Raw genomic sequence first — 20,597 nt, forward strand, 5'->3', positions numbered from 1 at the left:
CACCGGCAACTATAGTTGCCAGTCATTAAACTGCTATTTTCTTCAAACCAGAGTACAAAATGGAAAAAATACATACATAACATGATTGTTAGTGACTCAACTGACATAATTATATGCATGAAACCTTTGAAAAAAATTTGGGCATAAATGGGTTAAACTAAAGTTCTGTGGGATTAAATAAAGCAGCATGCATATGTGATGATGAACCCCACTGATGGGATTGGTGGAATTGAAGAGGTTAAATGTCCCTCTCTCCTATGCCATGCTGAATTACAGCCCTGCATGCACACACAGTGTTTTCTTTAGTACCTGTACTATCCTGTCTTTGGGCAGGAGGCCTGCACTCTCAGCTGGGGAGTCCTCGTCCACCGCTCTGATGTACTGGCCTGGCCGTGCCCTCTCGCTGTGCAGGTTGAAGCCATATCCGTTAGGCCCTCGCCGGATCACGCAGAGACGTGGCCGCAGCTCATTGCACACCTCCTGGGAGGGGACGCAGAGAGAAGACACAGCAGATATGTTAATATGTTGCATGTGACAGGGATCAACACATCAGCATGACATCATGACAAATACCTCAACCATGGATCTCCGTTCCGGAAGAACAAGAGGCACAAAGACAACCGAGAGCTCCAGAGAATCGTTGACCATGTAAATACAGCCTAGGTTGAACATGCAGGCGCGGCCGGCCGCTGCATGCTGCTGCGCCGTGCGGGACAGGATCAACTGGAGCCTGCTGGACACCAAGGGCCTTTAACAATCACGAGGGAACCGGCGCTGCCGCTTAAACACGTGACTGCAATTTCTCGCCAGGAAGGAAGAGGGTCTCGGAGGAGAATGGGAGCATGTGATTGGAGGTCGGCTGGGAATGTTCGCAGAGATTTGGGGAGGGGGGAAGCGGTGGGCAGACCCGGCCCGCATGAGGAAGGGACCAGTTCCGGTGCGGTCAGCGGCCCGGCTCTCTCCAGGCTCGGTGCAGGACAATAGAAGCTGGGCGGTGACCTCTGACCGCCTCCCCGGCCCTGTCCTGTCCCGTGCTGCTCTGGGATGGCAGGAAGAGTTAGAGCTGTATTGTCATCCAGGAAAAAACTCAACCTCTATCCCAGAGCCTCCCTTCCGTTGTATGCGTGAGGCAGTTTCTTTATTTAGCCAAGGAGGCTTTAATGGCTGGGTCCTCAAACAGGTCAAAACTCACAGAGCAGAGCTTAAAAAGACAACACGGAGGCACGGCTATGAAAATCATGTCACTCTGACCCAGTCTGACCTGATACTCCCTCCATATTAAAGTGCCTGCGTGCTTACTAGCCTTATGTTCCCACCCTTGGTCAACTGCATGGTCTGAAACAATGAGTGAGTCATTTTCTACAGAAAATGCAGGCAGCAGGATGACTGATAAAAGCTACTTACATCAGGGCACATATATAGACTGTGGACATTATAAGGCAATCTACTTTCAGAGCTGAGTGATCCTCATTTGTGCTGCATTATGTAAGTTGACTGCGCCCATGTGAGTATAATGAGGCAATCAGCCTCATCATCACTGAGTAGATGCCTTTTGTAGAAGCAGCAACAGCTATAAAGTGTCAACCGCTTAATAATATTTATTCATAGAGCACTTGTCTTGGCACATTACAAAGTGCTTTATAAAAAAATAAAATACAACCAACAAGGAATGAAAAAACTAATTACAATGGATCAAAATAACACAGTAATGGCTGCAGAAAGCTTAAACATGTAATGCTCGATGATATGAGGCATAAAATGTAACAGCAGCTTTACTGACGGAGGCCTGTTCTCCATCACAGCACATCAAAGTAGAGTGGTGCAAATCGACCATCTTTCTCGGTCAAGAGTCCTGCTAGACACGGCCGAGAGGCGGCCGAGCGGCAGGAGTGGGTGCTCAACACCTCCTCTGCTGCTCAGGTACGAGCCTGGCAACAACCCTACAGTCTGACTTCAATCACACCGGTAACTGATTACACTGATTACACCTTTACAAGTGTGAAGCACAAACGCGATGAAATACAGAGGTGATTAACCATGTTTTAAAGTGAAAAACACGTTAGAAAGAGCCCAGCAACACAGACTAAGAAAAGCGGCTTCCTGCTTAGTTAATTGTTGAGCTGATGCAGGACTCTGATTCAATTAACCCTGAGTGTTTGTTATTCTTGCCCCTCCCTCTTTCAGCACCCTGGAATTAACGAAGTAATCTGGTCACAGTTTCTGCTGTGTGGCAGACTTACTGCGCCATTTGTACCGAGGCTCACGCACAGCTGATTACAAAGTGTTTTCTCTTTGGAACAAACAAGACGAACTAGGGCAGCACTTCGGGGTGTAACGGTTCACCTTTCTCTTACTTTATGGTTAATTGTTACCAAAATGTTACCACTGAATTACAGCGTTCAGTGTGTTTCTCTAGTGTCAGATCTGTAGGCTGGTGACTTGCAGTGTGGAAACGCTCCATAAAACACAGCCACAGTAGGACACAAAAATGATCAAGCTTTGAATAGTCAGTGCACTGTAAAAAATGACATGTAAAGTCAGCAGACTACTATAAAAACACATGTCCAAATCCTAAAATCGAAAACCAAATATACCCCTAAGGAAAAAATATTCATCTCCAGTCTGAAAATTCAGTTGTTAGGCGTAACTAATCAAAAGCAGTGCTAAAAAACAAACAAACAAACAAACAAACTATGAAGCGTGCAAAAACTGTGGTGAGAATAAAAGTCATGGTTCACCACACATGCACAGTTCAGCGACCCGAGGATGCAGAATCACGGTTTTCAATTTCGGTCCAAAATTGCTCCGCCACAGCCAGTGACTGAAGAACATTTGAGGTCAATATAACAACGTTTGTCTGTTGTATTGCATGGGGCTTCCACTGTGAGTTATGTAGCAAATAATAATCCAGTTACACATGTTATGAATACTGCACTCTCATGTTTTTGAGACCTGACAGCAGATATAAGACACAAGTGCCATCAGCATTTACTGAGGCCTTGCCAGCAGAATCTGTGACTCTCCAGGGGTGTTCTGGCTAATGTTAGGCATCCCTGCACGGGGCGAGGCTCAGAGGGACTCTGGCAGGGACAACAGAGGAGGGTTTGTGTCAGGGGGGAGCGGAGCGGCGAAGAATCTCCACGCGCGTATGAAATCTGTGGAATCTGCTGAGCGCACACAAACCGAGGCCCTCTGCAAGAACCAAGGAGGACACGGTGATCCACTCCCACCGCTCGTCTGATCCGCGAGTGTGACCGTGCACGCTCAGCCATGTTTGTGCACATGCACACGCACGCCGCATTATATTGCTCATATTGCATGGAGGCACTACTTGATGAATTTGCACGCCGCGGTGATGCCGCCGAAACCCATGAGAAAAACAACAGAGGTCCTCCACAACACCACAACAGAGAGCAGATAAAGCCAGCTGTCAGTGAAAATGAACTACAGTCCGCTTTGTGCGGCCAAAGGCACATGCTGTAAGTTCCTAACTGATATCATAACTCGAAAGTCTTCCCTCAGGCGGGACCAGGGGCTCAAACAAAAAGATACACAGTGTTATCTGTTCCCCAGTGACACACAAAGCTGTGATCTAACAGCCCATCCATTTACACCAACATACAACTGAACATTCGTTTCAGATCGGCTTAGCCTTGACCTGAAGCCATTATGAGTCAGAGGTATTTGTATATTCTCAGATGCTTTATTTTGTTTAGAGCACTTCCCAGACCCTACAGTTTTTTTTTTTTTATCAGGGCGTGATATATTTAGGGGGATGTGGAAGGAGAACTCGGGGAAGTGCATCTACTTCTGCTATTTCTTCAGACTGAGTTTGGTCATAGCAAACCTGAAACAGGACTGTTGAACAGAAGTGAACATAGCGTCACCTCGCCCCTTTTTGTGTGTTGGGGCTCATTAAAGTCCCTCCACCCCCCCTCCCTTAGGTGTGAGAAGGACACCACGATCAACAAGAAAATGATTTGAATTCCACTCTGGGAAGCTGTACCTTGTTTTTCTTGCTCACTTCCCTCCACCCCTGCGTCGCCAATGCAACATCCACAACTTCAGTGCTGCTGCGTGCTAATATCAATTTTAGATCAGGGAGAGAGAGAGAGGTTTCCACTGTGTGAACTGTTCCCCTTGGCCCCCCGAAAACCCCTGACAGGCAATGAGTACAGCTTTTGAAGATGATTACATTCTCTCTGTGACACAAACTTTCCCTTCGAGGGGGGAAGTGTGCCACAGGAACTGTTGACACATCTTCCCTCAATATGCTTCCCGCTGAGTAAGCTCAACTTCCTGACATAAAAGAGAAATCAATATACAATGCAACGCACAAATGCATGCATGCGCACTCGTGGAGACAGAGGGTTTTATGAGAACTGACATCTAAAGGAAGAGGTATTTGGGAAAAAAAAGTGTTTAAAAAAAGGCATTTTCCTGACTCCAGCTTGGACGCTTGAGGAGAGTGAGTTCACCGTGTGTCCATACTGTATGGGACACCTCCTACATGAAGCCAGGCATCAACGAGCCACTCCAACATGCTGATGATGAGCGGGGCCACGAGGCCAATCTGAGAGTGAGATCTGGGCTGTTTTTTACGGTTAAGAGGATTGCGGGGGAAACACGCAGGGCGCACACACTTGCCACTGATCTCCCAACATATACATAAGCTAGAAGACGCTGAGAGCTGCCAGCGCCGGCTCATCCCCTCTAAAGCTGAGACTTAGTGTAAGACACAGGCTGAAGGAGGCAGGAATGAAGAGCAGGAAGAGATGTGCACCAAAAATGCACCTGCAAGTCCCATAACAAGGTGGAAATTGAAAACACAGTTAAAGGAACACTGTTTTGGGCTTAATACCGTTTTTCCGACTTACCCGACCTCAGACAAGATGTTTGATACCATTTTCACCTCTGTTTATCCAGTGGTTCGGTTTCTTTGGGCAGCATTTTGTGTTAGCTTAGCATAAAGACTTGAGGTCTATAGGAGTCATTAGCCTAGCTCTGTCAAAATGAAAAAATAAGTTTGAAAATGACACTTTATGGTGATATATGTGAGTAATGGGGGTTGATAACTAATTCAAATTTATAGTCATGTCCTTCAATTTTGGGTATTTAATGCCATATAATATTTTGATAGAGTAAAGTTAGATTGGTTAATTAAAAAGCAAAAGAGTTTTATCTTTAGTATATTGGCAGCATTTTCTAATTTAGACTATCAACGAATGCTGCCTAATTTTTGTTGCTGGCAGAATTTTCTGTGAAGGTAACCTCAACTTCCAAAATACACTTAGTTTTGTATCACTTTCTGAGAATAAGCTGTAATTGTTATTTTCTCGTGCATATTGGTTTGACGACACAACAGGCAGGATAAAATGTTAGAAACCCCCCTTTGATATTCCAGTTAGCCAGTTTATCTTTTACCCTGGCTTACAGCAGCCTGACATTAGTACCTCTGCTGCTGCAGATGGGGGCTGGATAGAGAGGAAACAGGGAGGAGAGAGCAGATAGGAGGTGATGTAGCTGAGCAAACAATGTACACGTAGGACACGGAGACTCTGACAGAGCTTACAGACACTGAGAGAGGCACACATGCAACAACACGCCGCAAATTCACACCTTTTCTGTAAAATTTGCTAATTAACCTCCCGTGTAAAAATCCTCCCTCCTAACAAGGATTTAATCTCATTTATTCAGGGTTCAAGTCTCACTTTTCTTCAAACAAGTGGAAAAAATCTGCCAGTGGGATGAGATAATCCAACTTCCAGTGCAGCTTCACTTGTTTCAGGAAAATTTCCTGGAAACAAGTACACAATATATTGAAAAAAAGGAGGTCAGATCAACTGGCATCAAGCAAAGGACACTTGATTGAGGAAAATTCTGGAAACACGTTGGTTAACATTGGACACAAGTGGGATTATCTCATTTTAGAAACAGATGTTTTCACTTGTTTTAAGAAAAGCACGTCTTTAAGCCTAAATATGAGGCTAAATTAAAGAGATTTTTTTTTTTACAGTGTTTATTCTCATGCAAGAATCCTGACGTCAGCTATGATCATGTGATACGTTCAGTCCATTTTCACACTTCAGGGTATTCACATTTTCTAGATTAATATTCTCATTGTCCAAAACTGGTCATAAAGTCCACTGTTTACGCCGTTTTATGCTGCTGACTTATGAGGGTAGTTTTTATTTATCTTGAAAAAAAAAAAAGACTTTGGAGGGCTTTGCCAGCTGAAAATAGGCGCTTTCTTTGATTACTAATTAATCCAGACCAATTTCAGGGCCTGTTTTAATACCGCTGTGACACACTTCCGAGCCCCATGACTTTCTTGAAAACGTGCACATATTCACTGCTCCACTGGTTTCTATCTCCTCCTCTCTCTCTTTTTTTCAGATTACTGCGAGCCTGCAGGTTCCCCACCCAGAGGTTGATGCAACCCTGTTTTAGACATGTTTCTGGTTCCCCTCAGGAAGCCGTGTTAACCAGGAGATAAGATAGCGAGGCAGTTTGACCAGCAGGGCCTCTGACGCAGCTGCAACACCTCCAACTACACATGCTGCTGCTCAGGATACAGCTCCCGCCTTCACAAATAAAGAGCTTCATTCTAAAATGCTATACAATCATTTCTGGATGATCATTTTCGCTTCCTCAAATGTTGCAGGCAGTATTTTAAAACACATATAATTCTAGGTTCAAAAACACAGCTCGTTGTAACCTTGATGACATACTGTAGCTTTTACAGTAAGTAATGTCATGCTGTCATGCTGTAGATCATTTTTTCTTCTAGTTGTAATTCGGATGTCTCATTTCAGAGTGAAACTCAAAGTTAATGGCCCGTCCGGGAAGAGATAAGCTTCACAGCTACTGTATGCACTGCAGGTCACCATGAGCTTGCCAACAGCTCAACACTTACAAAAGCAGAATAAAAACAGCAAAGACATAAAACGTGACAGAAATATGCAAAAAGTGAAACTACTCGTGCTCAGGAAACAAAAAATTCTGGCGTTTCAACATCGTTTGCAATATGTCCTAAAAAAAAAAAAAAAAAAAGACACACACAGTGGCCTTGTTAGATTAACCAATTTTCACTTGAGATTGCTCAACGAGACACAAACGAACCGCGTTATAAATGCTCCCAAATTGCAACATAGTATATATATATCTATTATATATATACTATATTAAACAAGTCGTTCTATTTTATCTTAAGTCTTAAAATGTTGTTTTTCTTCAAACAGGGTAAAAAAAAAATCTACCAGTGGAATAAAATAATCCCACTTGTGTCTCAGGCTCATCAACTTGTTTATACTAGTTGGCTGATCTGGTTTATTCTGCCGTGTTTCAACAAATTTGAATAAGTGGGGTTATCTGATTATCTGATTTTTTTTTTACTGTGTTTGATGAAAAACAAGATTTTGACACTGCTTATGGCACTAAATGACTTGTAAAATTGGAGATTTTTTTTGAAGTGTACTCATCACTTTTGCTTACACAACTATTTTCTTGGGAACAGAAACAGGGAGTCCAGCGTTTTTTCCACTGAGGCACGCACCGCACAGGTAAAACGACTGACAGATCAAATTGATTGATTTGCATTCTCCAAACGCTCCCGTGGGGCTTTAAAACACCCGACAAGTTCCATAACAACTGTCATGTTAATCCCCCTCTGACTCAGCCACTGGTGATTTGCATCAGCCGGCCTCTCCTGCTGATTCTGTTTGACAGAGAGGCGCTGTGGCTGCAAGCTATTCAGGCACTAGCATGGAAAGAGTAGCATGTGTGTGTATGTGTATGTGTATGTGTGCACGCACGTGTCTCTGTGTGTGAGCGTGCGTGTGTGTGTGTGTGTGTGTGTGATGCCAAAGGCAGTAGTTCTGCCACTCAGCTTGCCAGTTGCTTCATATTTTCCTCATGCTTGGCCAGGGGACTGATGTGCGACTACAGGCCTTATAATGAAGCACATATAGAGGACATCTTTAACTGCAGGCTCGTGTCATTGCAGCGCCGCTCCAGGTCTCTGACTCAACTCTTTTTTAAATATATCCAGGAAAAAATGATCACAACCTCCAGTTTCCAACTGGACTTCATTTTTATATTATTATGTAAATACCTCTCTGTCATCTTCTTCATCTTTCTCAACTTTTTTCCCCAAGCCATCCAAACAGCTGCTTTCTGCTACTGATAATACTCAAATTCATTCTGCACTGCAACGTATCCTAAAAATCATCAATTGCAACCTGTCACGCTCAGCTGGCCTCTGCATGCAGATATGTCATCCAGTACAGTCACTCTTTCATCTCCCCCATCACTCTCTCTCTCCCTCTCTCTCTCTCTCTCGCTGCTGCTTACTTCCTCCCTCCTGCTGCTCTGATAAAAGAGAGGGCGACTCTCCCATGAGTTGGCGCTGCGCAGGGCCCCTTTGATCAGCATGAAGAATAACCACTGAAGTGACACACTGCCAGGCACCATGGTTACACACAGAAATATGACAAATCCTTGCCCCCCCCCAGTCCTTGTGATTGTCATGTGTAATTTCAACAGGGATTAAAAACTCCTAGAAAGCCCCATCAAGATTCTTGATAAATGTTTGATGATCTACCTACTAGTGTAAACCAGGTTTTTTTTTTTTTTTTTTTTTTTTTTTTTTTTGGGCCACCACGGCAGCAGTTTTGCCCTCCTGTACGTTGCATATGGAGTGCACCACTCCTCTTGGGCAGGGTGGGGGTGTTGGATTTCAGGGTAGACCATTGAACCAGCTGCAAGGCAGTCAGAGGGGGAACAAAACACCCTACTGTCCCCCCTCTTGCATTTGAGGAAGGGGCATACTGGGTGTACAATAGGCACTAAAGAAAGGTTTCTGCTGAGGGTTCCCATTACAATAGAGTCTTTAGGGGGAGGGCCAGAAAATAGAAAACCAGCGTCAGTCATCACAGTGGGGGTGCAGATGCTGATAAGACCGATTGGAGTGGATTTGATTATCAGGAAAGTTAAGAGGAAGACTTGGTTCTGTCTCCTCTCAGCGTCCATCTTTAGCTCATCCAACCTCCAGTTGTCAATTCTTATCAGCGTTGCTTTAACCACACCAGTGCTGACCATCAGGCTATCGCACACAGATCCTGAGGAGACCACAGGGTTTATCTCCCCGCCCAGCCTTCCTGTCCCCGACCCTGCACCCCCGCTGATCCCAGGCCCGCATCGAACCAACAGACTGCTCGGGAAAAAAAGTCTCCCTATCGCTCTTTCTTGTTCTCTTACACACGCCAACTCCAGGGCGATGCAGAGATTGACAGTTTGTGTGAGAAAATGCAACATGAGCCAGAGGGAAGGGAAAAAGAAGAGCAGAGAAAATGGCTTAGGCAGTTAAACACTGAAGGTTGAGTGTTGCAAATCAGGTCCTTATTGGCATGAAACTTCAACGAGATATGACAGACTGCTGTGGTCATACTGAACGCCACATATTCACCAGTATTCACATATTCACCACCATATTCACCTGTATTTTCAAGCAGGATAGACAGATAAGCCCTCAGATAGTCTTACATACAATTTGTAGATATTGTCAACCTGTGATGCTCAATGTGTTCCGCCAACTATTTAAATGGTTGTAATTTACCTTTATGAACCTCAGCACAAAATGATGGGTGCAAAAAGAAGGCATTTTATATAATTAAAATGTTTTTCTCTTATTAAACTCCACTGTAGCTGTGCTTTAAACCTGCACTAAGCCATCTCAGAACCTGGTGAAAATCCTGAAACTCACCTGTGCTTTGAGGAGACTTTTGTATGCCTGATTATATAAACCAATACCAAAAAGTGAGGCACAGCCATTTTGGTGTTCTTCTCCTCTTTTCTTTCTTAGTTGTCAAATTCCGGCCCAGAAGGTAACTCCCTCGCCTTCAAAGCGTCTCTGAAATCACACATTCTGCAGAGACGTATCCAAATTTCAGATCATTTATGTGAGTGCCTCTGTCACTGCAATCAGTGCGGAGGCGACAGAAAACACTCATTCAGTGCAGCTGTTTACCTCGTCGCTGAAAGTCTGCAGCTTCACCAAATTTTCAAATTGGAGGTCGGAGACAAAACGATCCCAGTGATCCAACAAGACTCTTGCGAGAGTGAAATGTATCCCTCTTTACCATCCAAAAAACATTTTTTCACCTTCACTTTTGGTTTTGTGTAAGTGAGTCAGGACGGGCTCTCAGCACCACTGATCAGAAAGATGCTGGTGAAGCATTAATTATATCAACATGATGTTGCATTGTCTGTGGTTGGCCTGTTGTCCACCAACATAACAAATATAGACCGCCAGTCATGCAAAGCGGACCAAGGCAAGGTGCTTCGCCAGTGCCTGGGTTTAACCGTGTTTTAGGGTGGATTTTCCCTTTATGCGCCACTTCACATTACGCTGGTTGGTATTAGTTAACATGTGTGCAAAGTGGTGCAGCCACTCAGTGTGATCCCTCACATCAACAATGGACATTCATTTGCTCTGTTTCGGTCATACTTCATGTATGGCGTCTCTGTCTTGGGTGGGAAGGGAGGTGGACGTTGGTCAGAGGGCGGCGGGGGGTGAGTCTATTTCAGGGCAAGCAGAGAGTCATTTCCCCCTCCACCCCTGGCAGGGCGCGGCCCTCCGGCTCATTGTCAGGCAGGGGTGGTGAACCTTTAGGAGAAAGGAATGGGAAATGGAATGTGGTATTGTAGCTGTCTCCGTCCAGCATCCCATGGGGCCCTCCCACTGGCTCCGTCCCCGGGTCCCAATCTCCAAACGCGCCCCCCGCCCCACACACACTACCCCCACTGCCCACCACCCATTCCACCCTCCCTGCTCCTAGCCCTGACCTGGGCCAGAGTCACTGCGGCCGTGACGGGGAGACAGTGGCGCTGCTGTTTGCGACTGGCGTCACTAATATCACAAAGGAGCTTCAATCAGGAAGTGCTAACATGCACAACATGAGACACACACACACACACACATACAGAAACAGCTACTCCAATAAAGGCCATGGGGATAGCTTGGATTTATGGACACAAGATGACGTTGGATATACTTCTGGTCGGAGATGTGGCGAACAGCCCTTTTTTCACGGCAGCCATTTTGGCACCGCAGAGGTAATGTGTGTGCATCGATATCACCTTGTGTCAGAAAATCCAAGCTATCCCTTTAAGAGAGGCCTGCAGTGTGTAGAGTGCATGTAAATGGCTGGTGGTTGCTCCTTTGCAGGAACGCAGGCCCGACCAAAGGGAGAGAGCCTGGTCGCTGCTTGTGGCTCCCTGGGTTAAGACTGTTCAAAGAGGGTTACGTAACAATCTTGAAATTGTACTTTTAGCTTCTCATAAACAAACAGGCACAGCGAAACAACACACACACACACACACACACACACACACACACACAGAGGCATAAATCCACGATTCTCTGAGCTGAAACACAATGAAGCCTATGACACTCTCTCCGAAGCCCTCCACCCCGTCTTGTCATGTGGACCATTTCCTTTGGAACACACAGCTCAACAAAGAGGAGGGAAGGGAAGGGTGACTCCCGAACGTTCTCACATGCACACACGCACACAAAGACACACACACACACACACTTACATGTTGGCATGAAAACACCCACCCTAAACAAATAGACAGAGCATGCAAACGTATGAAGCCCAAACATATGAACAAACACGGAGCGGCAGTGTGGGCCCGGTGGAGCCGGTGCAGACTGAATCCCACAGTGTATCTGATCCCATCAGACAAACAGCACCACACGCACTCCATTACCCTTCAAAGAGCCTGGACAATACCTGGCTTTGTAACACTGAACTCAATTCATTTTACTGTGTACACTGAGGCATGATTTAGTGTCTTCTACGTGAATGACCTGCTTTTGGTGGCATCAATTGCACTTTATGTCGTTATACACTCCGTTTGCATCGCACATATTTATTTTTCGGCTCTCAGAGTGAGCAGGGAGTGAGCGCGGGCAGGGCATGGGGGGTCAATGTCTTGTTCAAGGGCACACTGACAGGAACATGTGTGTGTGTGTGTGTGTGTGTGTGTTGTATGGTTGAATGCCTTGTATCATGCTACACTGCAGTGCTCCACAGTCTTGACAGAAAATGCATGAATCGAGCTTGTAAACCCGCATGACCCCTGGGTAGACTAATAAACTACAACATATTATACAATGAGTTAGGTAACAAACAAGATGTCATAACAGTGCATGAAAAGGAACGGTATAAACAATACACACGGGGCTGGATAATCAATACATATAGCCAAAAATAATGTTGCGATAGCTGTATTGATTGTTTTGCACAGCTACAGTTTCTCTAGCCTTGTATATTGTGACAGCCCCAAACATTCATTCTGCAGTGTTACTACAAACTGTAGTGGCTCTCGCTGCTCAGGAGGTCGAGCGGGGAAAGGGGGATGGGTGGGCGGGGTGATTTTGTACCTCCAACCAACAACAATGACAGGAAACCGGCATTAGCGCTCTGGGGTCTCTGCGCTGGCCAAGGCAAGGCCAAGATTCCCACTGACAGCCACAAACGCTCCTCCGACCGTCTTGGCTCAAAACTCTATTTACAGTAGATGGGGCCATGTTGTCACTAAAACATGACAAACGATCATCAAGAGCTGACTTTGAATTCTATTAATAGGAAAGTGTTAAACGCAGGTTATTCCTGAAGCCGTGACATCGAATGTTAGTGAATGTTAAAGCACATATGTGCTAAATGTCTTGTGCATGAGGAGATACTTGAAATGAAATGATTTGTTTTTAATGTTGTTATTGGTTTTTTATGTTTTATTGAGTCCTTCATGTGTTTCTTGTGTGTCTTCATGTTTTATTGTTGCATTGCTGTGCTTTTGCCTCAAGCCAAATTGAGTAAAAATGTCACTGATACCAGTTCTGCTAAAATCCCACGATTCTCAGTTTTTGATTCGACGCCACCAAACTTTATATGCTTCAAGTATTTAAACATGTTGGCAATATTAGAATAAGAAAACTGACTTACAAGAGCAACATTAGCCTGTTGCACTTGTAAGCCTGTTGCCTTCAAGTAGAAAACAAAGCATTCCAACAAAATACTCAATTCACAGTAGAAACGTCCCCCTGTAACAACAAATACAATGGTTTATGTGTTTACATTTTGATTTACAGTCCTGTGAGCTTGTAAGTCCTGTACAGTCCTTGTGTTTCAAGTATTTAAACGCAGAGGCTAAGGCGACATTAGAATAAGAACAGAATTATGGAGGTGATAGTACCAAGATTAAAATCCTAGCATTAGTATTTACTTGGTACCTAAGTATCAGTGAGGGCTGAATGTTATGGTGAAAAAAATCATATTGCTATTGATTTTATAGACACCACAGCTGCTACATGATTCACGATTTTAGTAGGTAAAATAACGTTTGCATTAAAATGTTCACTTTCACTGAAAAGCTATTAAAATGATCCAATCTGTAGGTCAGAGCATCTCTGTACCACCACAGTAGTTTATTTACACTTTTTACCTTTATCAATAAACTGCATTACACTTGGCCACATTGTGATATCAGTAATATTTAGATTAATTGTTCAGTCCCTGTAATAATTCTAACAATCCTACCCTCTGAGGGACAACAAAGAACTGACCCAAACTGAAAGTTTATGACCCGACATGAGAACTGCATGGTGAAGTACTCCCATTGACTTGGCCTGAAATACATAATTATATCCCGCTGAATAACCTCTATCCCACTAGATAAATAATCAAACCCTCAGTCAAATCATTTCTGCAGAATGCCTGGCCAGGTCTTGCAGCTGCAGCATGAGCGCTAGTTACATCAGATCCTGTGTATCGGTAGAGGTCTTAACTGTGGAAAATACGGGTAACTAAATTCAGGCCTTGCTGCAGGCTACAAACATACAGACTTGAAGGTTTAAGTGTGGTTTTGTGTTCGCTCGCGGCGGATGCCTGGCTAGCACATAAAACCAATTAAAAGAGCTATTGCCGACCCGTGCGCTGACGACCACACAGCAGAGGCAAGAATAATATCGAGTGGATCCTCCCACACAACAGCCAAAGTGGCATTTGCTTAGGGAAACACATCATGCCATGCAGTTAAAACACCCCTCCATCTATGGAAAGCCGATGAGGGACAAAAAACCCGAGCGTCTCTGGTAAAAGCAGTGGAGGTTTCATGCTCTTTAATAAGCAGCTTTTATATGAATGGGCAGATTAGAGGCTCTGTATCCAACTGAGATTAAAGACAGAAAGGCAGGAGAGGAGAGAAGCTACAACAAACTGGCAGACTGATGTGAAATCTCCAAGTTCTCTCATTTCCGACCTCTTGTGCGGCTGCGAGCCACACAGACACACACACACACACATGCACATGCAGAGACACTTGTTTATGTGGCAGATATCGTCGAGTCGCAGTCAATTTCATCTGACACAACAGCTCTTCCTATCCTGTAATTAGTTTTTTAAAGACAGCCTTATGTAAGCAGCCAGCCGTCATCCAGGAAAGACTCCCCAGCACCAAAAATGCACACACACTCCCCTCTGGAATCTCAATGAATTACTGCTGAAGTGACTCTTCCTCAAAAGAAAAACAAGAGCAAGCAACGAGAGAGGACGGAGTTAGCGTAGATTAGGTAAACACAACTGCTGAAAAATAAAGGGGTCCATTCCAAATTACATTTCTGCGATTTGAAAAACTGAGAGCTGCTATGACAGGTGTCAGTAGTTGATTTGTCGTATTGAAATGATGACTCTGAGTCGACTCCTAAAAAAATTGTTTCCAAAAGGTGTATATAGCGTTTTGAAGTCCTCTACCTGCACGTTATGCAGTCGACTCAAAGCTCAACAACCTGAGCAAAACAAATAAGACAATAAATCGACTTTCTCTGGACGATCCGACGGGTTTGTAATGTGAGCTGGAGCAACTGAGAGAAAGCCTCCATTCCTACCACACTGTGCTGAACAATGGAGGAGTAAAATTTTTTACTGCCCGGTAAACAAGGGAAGACGACCTTTGGAACCAGCGATGTGTTTTTGTATGGTTTGTTCTTCAGCGACGCCTCAGTTTTTCATCCTCCCCGCTCACATCTCTGCTTTTGACCTTCATCATCATTGCTCATTCCACTTTTTCACACCTCCCCTGCGCTGTCTCACTTTGCCTGCCGTCATCCTCACACGTACATACATTTCACATGGGCTGCACACACGACATCGCCATGGCAACCTTGAGCGAGGCTCCTTGGTTTCCGGAGTGGGCGTTGCTCCTCGAACCCTCTTTTGTGTTTCTTCAAAGACGAGGCCAGACGAGGCAGCGCACGGACGTCAGTGTGACTGCTAAACCAACAGTGTGTGTTGTCTTCCAAGGCTGTTTGGTGTGTGTTTTTGTGTTGTGTGTGTGTGTGTGTGTGTGTGTGTGATTGGCTAGGCCACAGGACCCAGGCACAGGAATGCCGGACAGGATGTAGGCAGAAAATTCCAGAAACAGTAGAGTTGGAGCAAAACACACCCTGAGGTGCTTCTCACTGGAACACAGAGACAAAGTAAACTCTAAAACTGACTTATTACACCCATCAAATCCACTTTACACACTCCTGTCCCTCGGTAATTTGCCTACACAGGTCTTTGAATTCATTGGGCAAACGCAAAACGCAAACCTACATTGCATCAGTGAGAATTTCCAGACTGAGGTCTCTGCATTGCACGATCCATACCAGATCCCATTTCCCATTCACATATCAACGTCTGCGGGAATGCGAAAATAAAAATCGAAGTTTTGAAAACAAGTTTGCTGGTAGCGTTCTTGCTTCCTTTTGACGCCGCTTCCCTGTGCGTTGCGTGCCAGTGTGAACTGCACTGCCACGGCTACATTAAGCCATCTGTGAGCGCTGGAGAGTAAACACAGGAACAATCGCTGTATATTCCTAATACAAACAGCGCAGCCCAATGTGTTTCGCAGCAGTGCTCAAGTGGCGCTCACCAACGTCCACACGAGCACAGGGCCATGCTGTTTTCAACTGGACACAAATTTGCCTTTTGTCTCCCAAGTACCAGGGACATAATTCTAGAAACGCTGCATATTCTGCCTATGTGAACGCTGTAATTATGTAGTAATTATAAAAGGCTGTGGGGGTGTAATGAGTAGCCAAAACTTTTAACAAGCATCGAACTCTGTTCTCAGGAAAGCTATAGAAATGACAGACTGAACTTTTTGTGCTTTCCTTTGCCTGGCCTAGTTCATGTAAGGACAGAGAGGTCAGAGATAAACATGGCGGATTTTCCCATAAATTTCCTCCTTTGTGGCTTCAAAGTTACACAGAAAAACACGTTATTCCATATTGCATGACAATGCCACACAAAACTCATCACATCATTGAAGCTACATCACACATATACTGAGTGAAATACAGAATCAGAAATACCTTACTGATCCCCAAGGGCAAACTGAGTCCTCAATCCAAGATGTCATTATTGTATGGTTGTACAATTACATTAACCTTCAAATATCTACATGTCTTGTGCATCATTTTAATTTTCTGCAATTTCAGCAGGACATTTAGTGTTTTTGAAAACCTTGGGAGCTACACTAGAATTTAAAATGGAGCTCTGTGGGTTTAAACAAAGCAGCATGTATTTGTTATGACAAATCGACAGATAGGATCAGCAGAGTTGAAAAGGTTAAGTCCGTAGAATAACTACCTGTTGGAAGTCCAGTCAGTCCAGAGCACCCTGTGTGACTTTTGGTTTTGCAGTTGTAAGGGAATCACTAAAGCATGTGCTGACCAGCAGCGCAATAAGCTTATGAATAGATCATTCAGTACTATTTTTATGTGGAAATGCTTAATTTGCAGCTTGCTGGTATTAGATTACAAGTTTGTTGGTGCCTCCATGCCCATTACATGTGCTGTTCTGGCTGCTCTCCGCCTGTCAGATGAACTGATAGGTTAAGTCTGGGCAGAGTCGTGCAGCGTGCGGAGCGAAGCACTGGACGGTCAGACTGTTTAGACACCACTGGCATTGAAAAACTCTTGCAAAAAGCCACAGTGCAACACAACAACCCAAACAGACATGTTTGCAAGACGGAGTGGGGAACACACGTGAGAGGCAGAGAAAAACAGGCAGAGTGGGGGCAAAAGTCTGTGTTTTTGTTTGTCCCTGCCTGTCATGGTGCACACACTGTATGATAAAGCGCTGGGTATTACAGCCTTTACTCCCACCTAGAATAAACCACCGAGGAGACCAGTCAGATTAAGACAGAAACAGCCTCGGGGGTAAACATCCAGGGCACAGCAAGGGGCACAGATGTTCCCGACTACAGCGACCCTCTTCCCCTCAAGTGCTTTTTAATGAACCCTGGTTCCTGAGCAAAGTTCTCGGCCAGGCAGACAGCATAAATAGACAAAATAAGAGAGATATTTGGACACACAGCAACAAGTGGCTGCTGCAGAATGAGAATATGCCCCTAATGTTTCACAGACAGCTGATGTTCATCTGAGATCAAAGGTCTTCAAACTTAATTGGGTGGGTATCGTTTTGGGGAAGAGACTGAAAAAAAATGACACCAAGTCATTTCCTGTTGTTGTTTGTTGTGGCATGTTCAGCAATGTGAAATATTCGCTATCATCCCTCTGCAACAAAAGAAGAACTCTGTTTCTCTCCCAGATGTGAAATGTCCCCTGCTCCTTTGTATTTGTTTTGATGTGCAGCTCTGTGCACAGATAGCCTCTCATGATTACAGACTCTATGCTTAACCTCTTCAACGTTACTGGTCCCATTTATGGGTTTGCCATCACAAATAAACGCTGTGTGACCGGGCTTTGTTCAAACCACTGTTACTTTATTTCAAATTCTAATGGAGATCATAAGATTTGCATAAATATCAAATACTTCCTGCTGAATTACATGAATTATGTGTGTAGATTATGTGTCTAAAACTATGCAAAAACATCTGGATATTTTCCATTTGATATAATTGTGCAACTAAAAAACAGTGAAATGTTGGGTTTGAATATTTCATTCAATATAAGCATGATGCAGCTTCAATGAAGCCTTGCAACCAGCAGATACACAATATCTATGTGACACTTGGAGAATATGGAATAAAACCTTTTTTTTTTTTTTTTTTCAATTTTGAAGCTGCTTAAGAGGAGTTTTTGGGAAAATCAGAGTTCAAGAGTTCAAGAGTAAAGAGATGGTTAGGAAAAATGTAAAGCTCAAGGGGTTAAGGCTTAACATTAGAAATAGTCCACTCTAATGTCAGATTTTTCTTTAAAACAGAGCAATCGGCTTTAAATATGCAGAGGCTGAACAGGTGCATTGGAGAAGCAGGCCAATATTGTAAATATGGTTGCAGGAAAGCGCAGATTCCTGCGAGTCAAATCTAAAATATCCATATGCAATAATCATCATCATCATTAGCTGTTTCAGAGGAGTGAGAGGGAGCAAGTGGGAGTGACAGCAATATGGACTGAGCGAGATAAAGACAGAGAGAAGGGGTCCAAGTCCAGCTTTGTGTCTCTGTTTATTTGAACCAGGTTGTTTGTCCTTTTTCCTCGGCAGCCCTCACACCCACAGCAAATGTCCAGCCAACTGACTCTGCAGCCCACAGCCTGCCAGCCCTGCCAAGACCTCCACAACAAGGACCATGTGGGTGCAGCTGCACATATTAATGGCCTTATTGACACAGAGCACCTATTCTTTCTGAGATGATGCACTCTTCAATAATGCTTTCAGCTGGGGCACTTCATGTCATCATTAGACAAGGATGCACTGATCTAATTCATGTTGACAAGAAAACTATAAGTCAGCGGTGAATAAACAAAACTTTGTTGCATGGCGACTCTTGACACTTTTTATACTTGCACACTCACCTTCTCAGAGCTTATGCTCAGCTTCTTCTCTACGTGGCCGTGGATTCCTCCGTTGCTCTCCGGGACCGGCGTGGACTCCCTCGGTGTGCTGTCCTCCTCCTCCTCTTCCCTCTCCTCCTGCGCCTTCACCTCCACCTCCACCTCGACCTCCACCACCTCCTCCTCCTCCGCCTCCGCTGCGCGCCTCTCGTCGCCGTTTTCCGACTCGTCGTCAAACGGTAACGGGACCCCCTCCGTGACATACTCCTTCAGACACTTCATGTTGTGTTTCTTCAGCAGCTGCTCGGTCTCCGGGTCGATCACTATGAGCTCCAGCCGGCCCGCGGTGGCGCGTATCCGGGACACGACCTGCTGGTGGCTCTCGGTCTCCACGTCCTCCCCGTTCACAAACACCAGCCGGTCCCCGGCGCGCAGCCCCGACGTCTCAGCCGGACTATCTGGCTCCACTAACCGTATGAACTGCCCGGTCTTACCTTTCTCCCCGTGGAGGTGAAAACCGTAGCCGTTGTCCCCTTTCTCCAGCACGCACAGCCTGGGGCGCAAATATTGGCTTTTGCTCGGCATTGTGGGCAAACTTGCTGGCTTCTCTTCTCCTTCGCCCTGCTGGTCAACCTGTTGCTCGTACACACTAGAAAGGAGTAGAAAACCTGCTCCGGATGCTGCCGAAGAGGAGGTGGGGGTGTGTGAATGAGTGAGTGGTACCCCTGGAAAAAGAACAGGCAACCTCCGCCCTCCTGAGGAATTGCTCCGTGGAAATTGTGGATGGTTGCTGCTTTAGTCCGACTTCCAAAATTACTTGTGCCGCTGGGGTCTGGATTACGTTTCACACCCCCCCGCTGTATGGTCCCGGCCGGCCGTTGTGGCGCTTGAAGACAACCTGTGTGCAGTGCGTCGGAGGTCCCGACCCGAGGCTGTGCTGTCGCTGACAGAGCAGGCGCTCCCTCGGAGGGTGCGACAAAGTAGGAGAGCCACTCAGGAAGAGGGAGGTACATGCAAGTGAATGAGACCAGCGGGCTTCCTCATGCAGAGAGGGCACAAGTTGACGCACAAACACACTGTGGCTGTCTTTGAACATGTTACAGATAAACAGACAGACAGATAGATAAACAGATAGATCAAAAAAGCCCATAAATCCCAATTTGGGATCAATAAATTGCACAGCAATAGGTTATCTAGACATTGTAATACACAGTAAACACACCAAACCAGAAAGAGGACAGAAATATATAGGCTATCTATGGAAAAATAAACACAACAATTTAACAAATTGATAATATATATATATATATATATATATATATATATATATCAGAAAATATAAGAAAAAAAAACATACACTGCATACATTGTAAATATAGTAAAATATATCTACAAATAAATACAGATAGAAATTGTTAGAGAAAGTGCTCCGCTGTCTGTCCTGTATAGGTAAAGAGGATGGTCAGGATTATCTATAATCAATAAGTGCTTGTTCAGTGTCCTCATCTCCACCACATCCTCAGAGGTGTCCGGGTGGCACTTCATTACAGAGCCGGCCTCCGTATCAGTTTGTTCAGTGTGCTGGTGCCGCCGGCTCACCTGCTGCCTCCCCTGCAGCAAACTACACAGCACCGGCCACAGCAGACTGAGGGAAGATTTACAATATATACAGGCTGTTTACAGGGGCTATTGAGGATTAATCTGACCAAATAAATAAACAAATAGTGCTCAGTAATGAGTTTATATT

General features: G+C 44.8%; 1 protein-coding gene across 1 annotated transcript in view; it reads right to left on the reverse strand.

Annotated features, from left to right (window-relative positions):
- Positions 1-19,787, reverse strand: part of nherf1b (NHERF family PDZ scaffold protein 1b) — a 32,597-nt gene extending 12,810 nt beyond the window's left edge. Inside the window, exons 1-2 of the mRNA XM_030059029.1 lie at positions 18,872-19,787; positions 310-480 (exon numbers count right to left, since the gene is read on the reverse strand). Coding sequence (XP_029914889.1) covers positions 310-480; positions 18,872-19,435 — 735 coding nt within the window. The 5' untranslated portion in view covers positions 19,436-19,787. The remainder of the gene's footprint in view (positions 1-309; positions 481-18,871) is intronic.
- Positions 19,788-20,597: the final 810 nt, after the last annotated feature.

This window comes from Myripristis murdjan, chromosome 8 (genome assembly GCF_902150065.1).
Source record: "Myripristis murdjan chromosome 8, fMyrMur1.1, whole genome shotgun sequence".
NCBI classification, from domain to species: domain Eukaryota; kingdom Metazoa; phylum Chordata; class Actinopteri; order Holocentriformes; family Holocentridae; genus Myripristis; species Myripristis murdjan.